This window comes from Vigna angularis, chromosome 2, assembly GCF_016808095.1.
Source record: "Vigna angularis cultivar LongXiaoDou No.4 chromosome 2, ASM1680809v1, whole genome shotgun sequence".
Lineage (NCBI taxonomy): Eukaryota > Viridiplantae > Streptophyta > Magnoliopsida > Fabales > Fabaceae > Vigna > Vigna angularis.
The window spans coordinates 38,406,143-38,421,900 of NC_068971.1; the positions used below are offsets into that span (position 1 = coordinate 38,406,143).

Genomic DNA, 15,758 nt, shown 5'->3' on the forward strand with positions numbered 1-15,758 from the left:
CTTTATCCACTAGTGTCATTTCTCAATGGTGATTTACTAGAAGAGATTTACATGGAGCAACCTCCCAGATTTATTGCTCAAGGGGAGTCTTCTGAGTTGATATTTCGTCTTCTATGTCGTTTTTCAAATCATTAGTAATTTGGTGTCACTCGAGTGCAAAAACATATATTTTCACTAAGTCTTTATGGATTATATTAGTAACAAGCTTGATACATACGATTTGTATGCACTAGTTTGAGGGGGAGTGTTAGATATATTATCTTTATTTTATATTTATCTTTTATCTTTAGTTAATCTATTATTATTTTTTATTTTTATTTTGGACTTAACCCATATTTCTTCTATTATAAATAAATGACCTTATGTGTATATTCAATACAAGAGAATTAATCTCATACATAATTTTCACTATATTCAACCCATGCAAACACAACACAAAGATTTAATATACATGTTCTTAATAAATCTTCTAAAAATTAAATTATTCTCTTTAATTTTCCATTTGTCTAATTATAAGTTAAATTAAGTCTTAATTTGATCTTCATAATATCCTATAGTGCCTACAAAAAACTAAAATAGAATGTAGAATTTTTGTCATATATTATTCTAACAACTATTACTCCATACAATCTAAGTATCTCTTTGATAAACAAATGTGTTTATCTTTACATAGAAATCTCCAATTTTACTAATATGAGATAAATACTCTTTGTGAAATATCCCCGATGATTCATACAACATTAAGTTTTTATATTGTTCGTTACACATGGGTAACATAATTTATATAGATGATGTTATCTCGATTAGAATAGATATATCTAATTGTTATAAGATGTTACCTTGACTATGGTACTTTAACTTTAAGTTCTCTTAAGTTAAACATGATAATACGTTGATAAGTTTTAAGTGAGTTTGTTTTGTATTTTCTTGAATATAAGTTTAATTTGTTTCATTTTTGTCTTTCTTTTCAATAAATTATTTCATAAAAGATTATTATTGAACTATGAAACGCTAGCTTAATTGAAATGTTATTATTTAAAATGAAACCTACCATAACTTTTATTAAAAAAATATAAAATCTTATATTATTAAATAATTAAAAACTATAATTAATAATAAATTTATTGACTTTTATTTCATTATTTTATCACATTAAATGATATAATTTCAGAAACGCGTTTTATTTAATACTAACTTAATTTTAATTATTTTTTAGTAGTTATATATATGATGCATAAGTCTGGCGCATGTTAATTTCATGATCGTCCTCAATTAACTCTCTTGATTCCATTTAAAAAATTGTAGTTGAGACCTTGTTTTAGAGGATGAAATTATATCCACTGAACCAACCAGGCACCTTTATGAAACCATAGAAATTTGATTTAAACTTACGTTTATTAATTGACTGTGTAAATTTAACTATATCCGAGAAGAAGCCTCCTAGGTAACGGCGTGTTCTTATTCAGACGCGGCTGACGAAGTTGACTGTTGCCTGCCAGATTAGCTCCTACCACAGCCAGCCAAAACCAGCCTCTCACTTTCCTTACCAAATCAAACATTTCATCTTTCTTTCTTTCTTTCTAACTCGTTTTTCCACCCACAATCCTTCCTTTTCACGCCTCTCTTCTCTTTCCTTTTATTCCTTTCTTTCATTCCCTCCCTCTCTCTTCCCCATACCATCAAAACCAAACCACCTTTTTCTTCATCTTCATCTTCTCTCTCAACAAACAAACAGATACCATTTGCCTAACACACTGTTTTTCTTTTGCCTTCTGCATCTTCCCACTTTTTCTGTTCTTGTTTTGTGTTGTTGTGCACCCATTTCAACTTTTTAAGTTTTTCCCTCTTTCTCAATTTCTTCATACCACCAAAAGACATAATAAAGACTGTAGCTTTGCTTTGACAACATCATGGTACACTATCACCGCTCCCATCAACCCAGAAAGCCTAATGCAGACTCCACCAGAGATGAAGACTCTCACACCATCATCACCTTGGATTGCTCAACCTCTTCCTACTACATCAAGAGAACCAGGCCAAAGCTCTTGTCTTTTCTCCTTCTCATCACCTTCCTCTCTTGCTGCTACGTCTTCGCTCCTCTTTTCCTTCCCACCTCCTTTTCTTTCTCTCACTTGTGTAAGCAACCACCCAGCTTAATCTCTCAAGGTTTTCCCTTCTTTTTTTGGCTCTGTTGTTGGTTTCTCTTTGTGCTGATCCTCTTTTCTTCTTTTCAGACTCTCCCGCTATTCCAAGTCATGGGAACTCAGATGGGGTTGATGTAAATGATTCTACTTGCTCTTCTGTTTCTGCTGGTGAGTAATATTCCTGTTCTCTGTCCTTCTAACCAGTCCTTCTTTTTGTTTGCTTGTGGTGTTTGTTTGTATTTTTACGTTGATTACCAAACATAATCATTAAAAAAGGGTAGTCCCTTGGATTTTACTTGGTTTAGTTTATGGCTAACTAAATTCACCTGACCAAGTACTGGAATTTGTGTGTTTTACTGAAAAAGTTCGTGTTGATGATTGGTTTTAATGATTGATTTTTTTTTAATGATAAATTTTGGAAATTTATGCTTGTTTTGTTGTTTTCGTGTTATTTTCTCCGAATAATTTTTTTTTTGTTCTCTTTTGGTAACGCAGGAACTATTTGCTGTGATAGAAGTGGTTTTCGTTCTGATGTCTGTGTGATGAAAGGTGATGTGAGAACACACTCTGCTTCATCTTCGATATTACTCTACAATCGGAGGAGCAGTGATAATGTTTCTGTTGGAGAGGAACTCCAACATGAAAAAATCAAGCCATATACTCGAAAATGGGAGACAAGTGTTATGAAGACCATTGATGAATTGAGCCTTATCTCAAAGAAGGTAAATGATGTTGGTGGTTGCGATGTCCAACACGATGTTCCAGCAGTGTTCTTCTCTAATGGGGGCTACACTGGCAATGTTTATCATGAATTCAATGATGGAATCATACCCTTGTACATTACTTCACAGCATTTCAAGAAGAAGGTCGTGTTTGTGATTCTCGAATATCATAGTTGGTGGATCATGAAGTACGGGGACATTCTTTCTCGGCTGTCTGATTTTCCACCAATTGATTTTAGAGGAGACAATAGAACTCATTGCTTTCCAGAAGCCATAGTTGGTCTCAGAATCCATGATGAGTTAACTGTGGATTCTGCATTGATGAAGGGTAACAAGAGCATCGTTGATTTTAGAAACCTTTTGGACCAAGCTTATTGGCCTAGGATCAGGGGTTTGATTCAGAAGGAGGAAAGAAAAGCACAAGAGAAATCAAGAGAACAACAAATCTCTTCATCTCAATCATCAGACACCTCTGAACAACAGTATATTGAGCAACAAGTGCAAGAAAATCCAATGAAAAAGCCAAAGTTGGTTATTCTTTCTAGAAGTGGGTCAAGAGCCATAACCAATGAGAATTTGTTGGTGAAGATGGCGAAGGAAATTGGGTTTATGGTGAAAGTCTTAAAACCAGACAGCACAACAGAAATGGCCAAGATTTATAGGACTCTTAATGCAAGTGATGTCATGATTGGTGTTCATGGAGCAGCAATGACTCATTTTATGTTTTTGAGACCTGGCTCTGTGTTTATACAAGTTGTTCCTCTTGGAACCACATGGGCAGCTGAAACTTATTACGGAGAACCTGCAAGGAAGCTTGGCTTGAAATACGTTGGTTATGAAATTCATCCTAGAGAAAGCACTTTATATGAGAAATATGATAAAAATGATCCTATTCTAAGAGACCCTACAAGCATTAACAAGAAGGGGTGGGAATACACAAAAAAGATCTATCTTGACAGCCAAAATGTCATATTAGACCTGGGAAGATTCAAAAAAAGGTTGCATCGAGCTTATGAGTATACACTCTCCAGATCAAAACTCAATCTTCAGCATCAACCATTGTGAATTTCAATCAACCATTGTGAATTTCAATCAACCATATTCATTCTTTAATGTGTAAAGTGATTTTTTTTCCTAAAAGATTGATCATACTTATCAAGGCAACCTGCAAAGTTCATAGTGCGACCTGCTGTGTACAGCAAACATATAGAAATGTATACCGAGATGTGTAAGTAAAAGCTATAATTTGTGATTCCCTCACTTTTGTGTGAAAAAAGTTTATCTAAACATTGGTCACTTCACATTCAATCATCCAATGGTGGTTTTAAATGTTAATGTTGACGATACCAAAATTTCTAGTGTGAGAATCTTTTGGTTTCTAATACTCTGGGCTATCTGGGTTCCAAGTATTTTTTTTATCACATATAATCAAGTCTTAAGATGTACCTTTTTCTTGTGATTTATAAAATTCAAACTTGTCATGTTCCAAAGTTAAAATCTTTTGGAGATAACATACAGAAAAAGAGCAAAGGGGAATCCAAGAAAGCTAATAACAGCAGTGCAAAGCTGCCACCTATTTGATATAGAGTTAACATCCAATCGTGCCAGGTACGGATGGAACCTAAACTTGTGACAAAAAATAGTGTTTTTTTTTCTTAATTTCTAAGGCTAATTACCTGACACAACCTAAACTTGTGACAAAAAATAGTGTTTTTTTTTCTTAATTTCTAAGGCTAATTACCTGACACGTTCATTCATGAAGAGAATATGTAATAATGTGTATCTAATGAACAAAGTTGAAGGTGACAATGCTTGAAGTGTTACAGAAGTGCATCACAGGTATATGTTGTACCAGTAACAAGGAACTATGTTGTTCTTGAAATAGTTGTGTATGGTGGCAACGTTATACCCTACGTAGTTGCATTTGAGCACGTGATGATTCCTCTGTTGTTGCAGCCATTATTGGATCTCAGCATGGAAACTCCATTGTGGACATGTGACATGTTGAGTAGATTCAGTGGGGACCACTAACGGTAATAAACTATGCTGGGGCAGCTCAAAACATGCATTGTTTGTTGCTACACTACAGTTATAAAAAAAACACATTTTTGTACTATAATTTGTATTGAAATAACTAATATATGGATTTGCAGGTTTAACTATGTCTTTTAGTCAGGTGATTTGGAACGGATTTTAGTTGAATGATTTGTAATTTCACTGATTTTTTTCAGTATTTACTAAGACAAAGTATGATGAGGGTTTTAATCACAATTGTAGGACTTTTTACCAATTTTTTTTTAATGTATTTCAGAGAGAAATTGTTATAGACAAAAGCAGTGATACAAAAGTCAATTAATAGAGTCTATGCAACTTGTTTTACTCATTTTATCTTGTTTTCAATATTCATTAATAGATATATGAAAAGTTATGTAAAAAAGTTAAATCAAATTAAAAGAAAACTGTGGACTAACATACTATTTTCTTTCCCATCCATCAGCACACAATTTAAATAGATTTAAATTTATGGTCAACCTATTTTATAAATTAATAATCATATTTTAAAAATAAAAGTATTAAAAAATATTTTATTAGAATATATCAATGTGTTATAATTTATATATTAAATGATTATATATCTAAAATGAAAATGAGTTTTATTAATATTTTAAACTTTAAAAATATATATTTTTATTTAAAATTATTTGAATTATTATTTAACCTTTTACCTTTTTGAACGAAAATAATTCCTTCACTTAATATTAAAATCTGAACAAGAATGTGTTGGGATGAATGAGAGACAGATATATTATTGTAGTAAAAATAAATGGTAAAATTTAACTCACTTCACCGTAAACTATTATGACTTGAAAGTCACATAATTTTTTTTATTAAAAATTATGTCATACTCGCTTACAAATCTGTTCATGTGATTTGGAGTGAATATCCCCATGCATCATTCTAAAAATGTATTCTTTTCAAATAAACATAGATGGTCATTTATATTAAATTGTTTGTTTTACAACTTTACTTATCCACTCAATTTGTTGAATTATAGTAAAATTGGAAGACACACACACACACATATATATATATATATATATATATATATATATATATAATAGAAATATTCAATTTTTATATACACTTTTTCTAAAAAAAATATATTAAATGATTACAAGGATAATTATGAAATTATGAATGAATTGATGTAAATGGAACTATTCTAATACCTTTTCCTATGAAATTATGGTGGGAGAATCCCATTGTAATTAATAACACAATTCTAATATTTCATGAAAGAACAAAGGATATTTGGATATAATGCAATTTCATAAAGTGCTTAATATAATGCAATTTCATAAAGGATTTCCCTCCTGTGTTTCTCTGTCTCTAATACCTATCTTTTCCTATTTCATTGGGAAAAATTAGGCTGTTCATGGTCCATTTTTTTAGTTTTCTATCTTCTAGAGGGAAAATGACTCAACTTGTCATGTTATCACATGATAGTCCTCTCTACTCCAAGACTCCACCCATGTGGGCAACTGGAATTGGGCTCCAACTACGTACAAAACTTTCCCACCATACTATGATGTCTTAAAATTATTACCATTTACGTTCATAAACAGTGTTCTGAGTCCTTGATGTGTTCAAGGCCACCATTTGTTGCTAGAGTAAAAAACTCTTAAGACATGCAGGAGCTTAAAAAAAATTTAATTTCATTTTTGAGTTTCTTGATTTTTTGTAATTACAAGAAAGAAAGACCCTTTGGAAAAAGACTTAAATACTTGGAGACATTTTTTACAGTGATGTTAACTTGATCATGAAACCAAAACTCTCCCACCAAAGTGGAGCTTGTTCTAAACTATGTCAGAAAAGTTGGTATGCGCTTCAAGTCGAAGCAGCACTGTCACTGATCTACAGCCACCGTTTTGAAGTCTTGGTGTCTGAATGAGGATTTGGAGGAGGAGTTCTAGCATTTCTCTCCTTGTCGTCGTCTTCATATATGACACAAAACTATTGTCTTAGTATTCTGAATAACAGCGTCATGGATATCAATGTAAAACAGCAGTTCTATAGGTTTAACTTACATGCTGCTACTGGCTTTCCTCCAAGTGAAGATCTACGCGAGTTGTTTGGCAGTGGTGCTTGAATCCCTGTTAGAGATTGTCTTCTCTTCGTTTTCTCAACAGCTGAAATTGGTGATTTTACATTATTTGTATAGCCAGTGCCCCTGATGGGTGATTTTACATTATTTCTATGGCCAGTACCCTTGATGGGTGACTTCACTTCAACTTGTTGGCTCCTGCATATTTTCACAGATTAAGGTCACATATGGATAATCTTCATAAACACTTCCAGAAAAGAAAAATAAGAAACTAAAAGAATTAAACTTATCCATAAGTTAAGATCAATTTATATACACTTGACTTCTTATAGAAAACTTCTCATATAAGTTAACAGTTATAACACACCTCTTATCAGGGCCATTGATCAGTTTCCCAATTGTTCTCAAGGATCTTCTTATTTGGGATCCTTTGCCATTTGTGCTACCCATCACCTTAGAGGCATGTGCATCATTTCCATCCCGAACAGGTGGTTCAGGTGTTTGAGGCAGTTTAATAGGAGGAACTTGCATGCCATCATTTAATTTTATCAATCTCGTTTGATAGGAAATGCTTGTAGGACTTCGAGGGGTTTTGGCATGCAACTCTGACTTGGAATTGCCACTGCTGAACTGGCCATTTAGTTTGGACACGGCCTCTACATCCTGCATTGGGCGATATTTCTGCATAGATACCGGCTCATACTGTAGACCATCTTTCTTGATAGATTTTGGACCTTCCAAACTTAATCTTCTGGAACGAGGTAACAAAAGTGGTGATTTAACTCCACTTTTATCCTCTCGACTCACAGATTTATCGGGGCAGTTCTCAATGCTTAGTCTCCGAGAGGGCAATGGAGTTTTCTCTGATGGAGTGTACGGCTCTTTATTTCTTTGGAACATTCTCTGAGCGTCCTTGGTTGCCAATGCAATCTTAAGGTTCTCAACCTATTCATGTAAAATAAAGGAAAACTCAACCACTTTGACTATATTTGATTTTAGAACAGAGTGACTCTCAACACTTCAACTCTTTCATATTTCAATGATACTAGTGAGGGTCTAATTCTCAGGCTTAAGAAAAGTTAGGTCAGAGCATGCATAGAAGTTAGAAAAAAATTGTGCCACAAAGTTACATTCTAACCTGTTCTTTAAGTTGCATAACCTCACTGCTTTCTTTGTTCAAACGGGCTGCCCCCAGTTCCACAGTGGAAACCCTCTGAGCAAACTTTAAAGTACTCACTGTTTCACCAAAGGAATCTGCTTCCGGACTCACATGAGCAAACATCAATGTTTTTGCATGTCCACCTAATGCAAAATTTGCAACAGAAAATGCATTACTAACAAACATTCAGTCATGGTTATAAAAATAAAAGTAGAGTCTCCAAAGCTTTTCTGTGACATCATCTAACGCTACACTTGGAATTCTACAACAGAGAAAAAGCTGGAATTGGAAGAGAGAATGAAAATGATATGATATTAGCATGCACCTAAGGAATCTTGCAAAAGAAGAGTGAGTTTGCTGTTCCTGTAAGGTATGTGAGAATTCTTTTGAGCCAGGGCTGTGATCACATCTCCCAAACAGGAAAGAGATTTGTTAATATATTGTGCTTCCTTTAGTCTATCCCCTGTAACTTCAGACTTGTCTACTCGTTCACTTCCAGCTAGGTCTACCAAGTGCAAGCAACTGCGAATGGAGTTCCCAGATGTATCTTTGCCATGAACATGCACAGTAAGTACACTGAGACACGTTGATCAGCCTTGTCAGTGTCTCAAACAACCCCAGATAATATATATATATATATATATATATATATATATATATATATATATATATATATGTGTGTGTGTGTGTGTGTGTGTGTGTGTGTGTGTGTGTGTGTGTGTGTGTGTGTGTGTGTGTGTGTGTGTGTTTATGTATATATAAGAAAAGCACAAATTCACCTGTGAGAACGACTACTCCTGTTGTTCATTGCAGTCGAACTGACAGAGCGATTAACCTCACCAAGTTTCATGAGGGTCATAACATCAATTGTAGACTTCACAGGGCGCAATTTAGCATCTGGAAGGCTCAGTCCGTCATCATTGCAGCTCCGGATTTCTAATTTAAGGTTTAGTTAAGGAGAAAAATTGTTTACAAATATTAAGATCAACAGACTATAATAAAACCTGCTCTAGCTTATTTCTTTAGAACAGTGCGAAAATGTATGGAATAATGAATATGAAAAGGATATTTGTTGTCAGTTTTGTCTTCTGCAAGTAGATCTCTAACTTGTTCATTGTAAATCTCAACCATTTGAACATAAATGTCATAACTTATGATGTCATTCCTTTCATTAGACATTTGAAACAGATCTTTAAGAGCCAGATAATTGATTCCCATATCCTTAAATGTTCCACTTGATGGACCACTCTGCAGCAAAAAAGAAATATATTGAGTCATCTAGGTTTTCAGTCTGCAAATATAATGAACAGTCGTTGCAGGTTCTTGCATTGACCAGTGCCAGGATAGTAATGCAATATTAGTTTATTTCCTTTCTTTCAGAATCAATTAAAACTAACACTTAGCAGAGTGATATTCAGTATCTTACCATGGTGTGAGTCTTCCCAGATCCAGTTTGACCATAAGCAAAAATACAAACATTGTATCCATCCATCACAGATCTAATCAATGGTTGAGTATCTTTGTAAACCTCATCTGAGTACAAATCGGTAAATTTCAACAAAGAGATGGTAAAAGAAAAAGGTAGTCACACTGGTTCAAAATACTATTGTGTTTCCGGAACTCTCTACCTTGGCCAGCTGTTGGACCAAAAACACGATTAAACTGAAAAAGTTTCCTTCCATCTTTCAGTGTTTTTGATGGATCTAAAATGAATAGAGAACCATCTTCCCCGATGAAATCAACAATATTCCTTGATTCAGCCCGGAATGATGGCCTGATTCTGCAGTAAACTCGAATATTACCTGAGTTCAAAACTAGCTTATTGTCAAGAGTACACAAAAATAAAGTGACATTATACATTAAAAATAATCAAAACTAAGTGTATCTCAACCTTTCAAATCTTGGACCATATTGTATAGTTTCCTATTCTCTTCTACTACTCTGTGATATCCAATAGCTTTAGTTGACATCTCCTGTATTTGACTTCCTGAATTGATGAAGCAACACAGCACAGGACTCTTAACATAGTTTTCAGAAGCAAAAAACATTTTGTATAGACAGGTACAGAATAGAAATTCATCTCTTAAAACACTGATACATTTCTTTAATCTGACCATCTCCTCATTAATTTTTATTTTCTAGAAAGTCACCCCACCAACCCCAAAAGCTAAGTAACAGAAAGATGAAGTTTAAAATCATTGGGATGTTTGTCTCATTAACTCAAGCAACATGCATCCCCTTTTATAGTGAGGAGATGTAGCCATTGAAAGTAAGCAAAGAAAAGCAATTAAGTCGTATTTTGCCAACTATGAGGTTTTAAAAAAAAAAAAACTGGAAAGTTAATGGTTATTCATACCAATGTCATAAAAAAATCCTTGAAACTGTGACTGCATCTCTTCAAACTCTTTCTTAATTTTCAACTTCAAAGCCTTGAGATCCTGAAAAAAGAAATTTAAACACCTCAACAAAAGCAGACCCAATCTGTGTTTCTAACAAAGATTTATCTCAGTACGATCCCTTTAGATTCTACTTGGAACAGAATATCAGAAATAACCAGATTTCTACGACCTGGCACAAAAAAGACAATTGTCTGCATATTTCCTAAATCACTAGGGAACAAGTTTATTACATCAAATATCACTCTCGTTTATTGCATATCTATTGTGTTGTGCTGAATGTGATGTTTTCCCTCTTCTTTACTCTAGAAAGTAAATTAAGATTTATCATAACCAGCATACGTGCAACAGAAAGCAATTGCAGTTTCAGTGAGACAAAAATGACAAATAAAGAGTAGCTAGACACAGTATTTTGCAATAACCTTCTCAGTTGTTTTATCTGTTTGTTAAACTGTAATTTAGCCCTCCTACACCGAGCATAGTTCTAAATCCTGATTTCTAAATAAAATAACTTCAATTCGTTGCTTAAAGTGAAAACAAGCTAAATGCATACCACAAGTTCTTTTTCCTGCATGTTTAAAAGATGTTCCTGGTTGCACTTGCATTTTCCGGGACATGCTTGGCAACGCTGTACAAATTGCAAATTGGGCAAATTAGAATTCAAAATTGAGATAAATTATACCCAGTGCATTAGAAAATTGATGATTTAAATGTTTTGGTGAACAATTTTTTTTATGGGACAAAATTTGGTAAGCCACATTAAGATGTCAAACTATGATAATCATTTTAATTCTTTCCTTTGAACATATTATTCACTGCTACTCTATGTTTTAACCATCATTTGTGACTATTCTAGTATGAAATATATTACAAAAAAGAAAAGGTACCTTAGAATTGTCAGGAGCAGATAAAGCAGCTGATTGTGTAGATGTGGAATGAAGTGATAACCCCTCTTCTTTAACAAAATCCTTCCGAAGCAATGACAATTACATTAGATCAAGAATAATAGGGAAAGCTGAGGCAAAGAAAATATTGACAATAAACCATGACATCATCAATGTTCGTTTCAGAATCTTGCAAAGTTTAAAATAATTCAATGCTATGCTAGAAAGACAAATATCCATATGCAGTTGTCCTTTAACACGACTTAAGGTTGGCAGCCAATAGTGGTAAGTTCTATGAAACAGGATAAAGTCATTATGACCACACTATTGGCACTTTGGCTTAGAAACCAAGTATAATTGTTTGCAATTGTTTATCTTAATCCCCCACAATTTCAGCAAGAAGGATGGGACAACAATACTCCTCAAGAAGCAGCATACATTGGATTTACTCAAACTAACCTCACGCAACCTTGTAGTTGGCTGTTCCCCATTACAACATGCCATTATCTGATTAAAAACCTTTATTGGATCCTGCAGTATTTGAAAGAAATTAGGTGGTAGATAGAACACTTCAGTATGTTAATTTTAAGAAAAATGCCAACAAGCGCACCAAATAAGAATTAAAAAATATAAAGTATTAAATGTTAAACGAAAAAGTAAACCCTTAAAATTTTTATGTTTTAATGGATATACTTTCATTAGAAACTTTTCATTTTTCAGATTCCTCAAAAAGTGTTTTAGGCATTTGCTGACTGAATCCCACTTTCAACTAGACTTATTTGTTCATATGATTACTACTTACCTCTACCAGGTGTTCTTTACAGAGAGAAGCAATGATGTTTCCATCAATATTTTCTTTGGCATCTAACATACGGTCAACCAGTTGCTTGGCAAGTAATTCCACAATTTCTGTTGTGCATCAAATAACAGTAATAGCAAGAAAATTACTATCATTCAAGTACATAGAAGAATACAAAGACAGTTTATCAAAGTCCAAAATGAAAAATCAATAACAATTGATTGATCACATGCAATCAATTAGAGTTTTACATTGTTTTCGCTAAAGGATTTATAGTGAATTACCCAGGTAAAAAAAAGTCTTTTTTTCATTGAGTAAGCTTTGAAAAATTCCAATCACTCGATCATGTAATTAATTTCTTTCTCAAACAAATTTTAAGATATCAACAATTGATTGTTGAGTGAAAATTTAGAAAGAGCATATTAAGAGTCACCATCATTCCAAACTGATTTTCCTCTTAAGTGATGACAACAGGCAAACTCTGGTAGCTTGCATTATCCTGTGAAGCTTGCCTCCAGCTCCCAGATGCAAATCAGATCATACAAATATATTAACAAGATTAAGGGATTAAACCTTCTCTATTCGAAAAATTACTCTCAGCCGGAGGCATCTTTTCCATTGTGGCAGTCAAATCCAATTGCCTACAAGCATCAGAGGGTAGTGCAGCTGCAGCTCTTGAATGCAGTCTCATAGGTAAAGGAGATTTTATGCATTTGTTGTATCCATTCTGATTGTTCATCTGCTTCAACTCCTGAAACGATTTAAGTGCCAAAATGCAATCGACCACTTTGGCTGCTGATCCCATCTCCAGTGTATCCTGAAAATAAATAACCAGCATACTTGTTCATACATCTATAATCAAACGCTATAACACTACGCAAATTTACAGATAAAAATACTTTTCCTTCTCTTTTTAGATTACACCAATTGCACATAGCTACATACATCAAAATAAGCACTGCGCGTGAATTATTTGGAAGTGCGAGTGGAAAATGTGAAAGCCATAAAGAGAAAACATACCCTTTCAAGATCAGAAGCTTCAAAAGCCGGAAGATTTAATTCCTCCATTGCAACAAGAAAGTTGCGTAAATTTACAAAATACTGATAGGCGGGCAATGGCTGAGAATCCCAGGTAAGTGATTGTGAAGGCATTTGATTATCCACAACCACAACCTTAAAAAAAACATCATCAAAAAGGGGTTTAAGCATTTTGTGGGGAGAAGAAAAAGAGAGAACAAAAATGAAAAACTCAAACTTCCCAATATGAACCTGCTACCAATTGACCACTCAGTTAAATATACCATAGCTTTTTATTTGAATATACAATAAATAAACACAAATCGTATTAAGGATTGTAATGTAGTACTTTAGGCACTGCTCCTGGATGAATCTTGTTAATGGCATTGCAAAGAATCAGACCATTTCTCAAGCAAGAAATGAGTTCTCTCTCTGTAGGTTGGCTCGGTAGACCAAGAGGACCCACTTGGCTTTCTAGCCATTGAGTTGCCTTATAGCGTCTGCAAGCTGCATAAGTCATTGTAACATTCCTTCAGACAATTCAATAGCAAAGGAACATGGAAACGAAGATATATTTTTTTTTAAATAGAAGGTTTTTCTTCATTAGTAATAATCATCATCACCAAGTAAACATCTTGGAACACAAACAAGAACAAAAGTGAACTCTTGGCTAAGGAAATCACAAACTGACCCGCCTCTTCAGCTTTTCTTGAAGCCATGTTGAAATCACGAGTCTTATCTATCGTAGCATCCCCCATGATTAATAAAAAAGAAACCCAAAAACCCGGTTCCTGCAAGGTTTTAAGAAATGAGAATGAAAACCGAAATGATCACACAAAAGAAGCACAACCCAAGATGGCCCTTTTAGTTTGTTCCTAAAACCAAAACAAATGCATACCCAAGTTGAAGAGAACCCCAAAAAATGATCTTTTTTATGCGGGTCTTTTGCAAAGGATTCAAAAAGAAAGAACCCAGAAAAGTGAGCAGAGTAGAAGAGTGGTTGTTTTCTGGAGTTAGAATGGGGTTTTTGCTTTGGTTCGGGGTTAGCTTTGAGTTCCGAGCCTCAGCTACGGAATCGTAACGTTAACTTAGATTTTGAATTCAAATTGGTCACGCTTTTGGGTCCACTTATCGATTATGTTCCGTTCGTTTAGCATACCGAGTCAACTCATCCAACGGTGCATACATTTTCTTATGGAATTACTCGAAATCAGGGCAAAATGTTTGCGCGTATATTATAAAAGGTAATAAAATCTTACATATACGTGTTTTCGGGTTAAATTAGATAAATAAATTAATAATTTTAATCTTTTTTCTGTATTATAAAGTTTTTAACTATTAATTTTAAAATATGGTAGTAATTTACTCACTTTTTACAAAGGTAACGAGTTAGTTTCATACCTTTTCACTTGAGATGTACCAATTGGAAACGTTAACCTTTTATTTTCTTCACTTTCTTAAATAACAATTTTAATACTTTCAAAGTGTATTCACAGATCATCCAAGAAAAAAAATTGTTTTTCTCATTTTAAATTACTGTTATTTTATCCTTACTGGAATGTTTTAATTGTCTATTAATTTTAATTTAATTAAGAAACATCTGATATTATAATTTTAAATGTTTTAAATTTGTTATTTATTTATTTTAGTAATATAAAATAACATTTTCTTTCTGTAACCAACAAACTAAAATATTAATATATTGATAGACAAATAGAGGCTCAAACTTGTTCAGTTAATTTATATGATAACTTGTAGGAGCATTTTTGGAACATTTATTGTATCAATCAAAATCAAGTTTGTTTTTACGATACTTTTATTATAATTAAATTAATTTATATGAAAAGTAATATTAGAAAGATTTAATTTATTACGTACATATGCAATCTTGACTTGCATGTGGGGATACATGAGATTCATTTTAAAAAATGTGAAATCAACAACAGTTCACTTTTCTTCATATTTATTGTCTAAATTTATTTCAGATGTTTCTAGGACTATTTGTTTAACGATTGCTGCAGTGAATTTTAAAAAAAAATATATTTAATCATTTTCGTTTTTTTACATAGAAAACACATAAACGTACCATTTTTCATATTTTTAAATGTTTTAGAATATATTTGAATATTATGTCAACATGTTTAATGTTTCTAATCTAATTAGAAGTTAAATTCAATTTTATATTCTTGTTAATTTAAAATTATAATGTGTTTGTTTTTTAACTTCAATCGAGTTCAATTCAACGTGATTTTTTAAATAAAATCCAAACACATACTTAAAAGTGAAATATATAAAAAAAAAGTTCAAATTTAGACCTTTTAAACAATATAATTATGCCTAGCAACTTACTTAGAGTTTATTTGTGATGAAAATACTTTGCTACAGTTAAACAACAACGTTAGTTAACAATTTTTTTTTTATTTTTTATTTAAAATTATATTTTAAATAAGGAAAATTCATGAAGATTGTATTTTAAGCATTAATAATATACAATCAATGATAATACTTATATTAGCTGGGTTAAACAGTTAT

At 32.9% G+C, this 15,758-nt stretch overlaps 2 protein-coding genes and 1 long non-coding RNA gene across 3 annotated transcripts; 2 read left to right on the plus strand and 1 right to left on the minus strand.

The window, feature by feature from the left end:
* Window positions 1-1,492: 1,492 nt before the first annotated feature.
* LOC108330078 (xylan glycosyltransferase MUCI21) lies at window positions 1,493-4,182 on the plus strand. Its single transcript, XM_017564549.2, has 3 exons — window positions 1,493-2,136; window positions 2,235-2,312; window positions 2,640-4,182. Exons 1-3 carry the CDS (start codon window positions 1,911-1,913, stop codon window positions 3,929-3,931), a joined length of 1,596 nt encoding a protein of 531 aa, XP_017420038.1. The 5' UTR covers window positions 1,493-1,910; the 3' UTR covers window positions 3,932-4,182.
* A 2,063-nt stretch (window positions 4,183-6,245) lies between these two features.
* Window positions 6,246-14,226, minus strand: LOC108323740 (kinesin-like protein KIN-14L). The gene is made up of 20 exons (XM_052872989.1): window positions 14,125-14,226; window positions 13,918-14,017; window positions 13,576-13,733; window positions 13,230-13,382; window positions 12,783-13,026; window positions 12,213-12,319; window positions 11,870-11,941; window positions 11,414-11,494; window positions 11,080-11,154; window positions 10,487-10,568; window positions 10,022-10,117; window positions 9,759-9,932; window positions 9,557-9,663; window positions 9,198-9,378; window positions 8,910-9,081; window positions 8,456-8,706; window positions 8,110-8,273; window positions 7,339-7,916; window positions 6,955-7,169; window positions 6,246-6,861 (listed from the first exon to the last, which is right to left on the minus strand). The coding sequence occupies exons 2-20, from the start codon at window positions 13,982-13,984 to the stop codon at window positions 6,782-6,784; spliced, it is 3,057 nt and encodes a 1,018-aa protein (XP_052728949.1). The 5' UTR covers window positions 13,985-14,017; window positions 14,125-14,226; the 3' UTR covers window positions 6,246-6,781.
* LOC128195442 (uncharacterized) lies at window positions 12,797-13,782 on the plus strand. The gene is made up of 3 exons (XR_008246980.1): window positions 12,797-12,902; window positions 13,127-13,341; window positions 13,665-13,782. It is a non-coding gene; the product is annotated as an uncharacterized LOC128195442 (long non-coding RNA).
* Window positions 14,227-15,758: the final 1,532 nt, after the last annotated feature.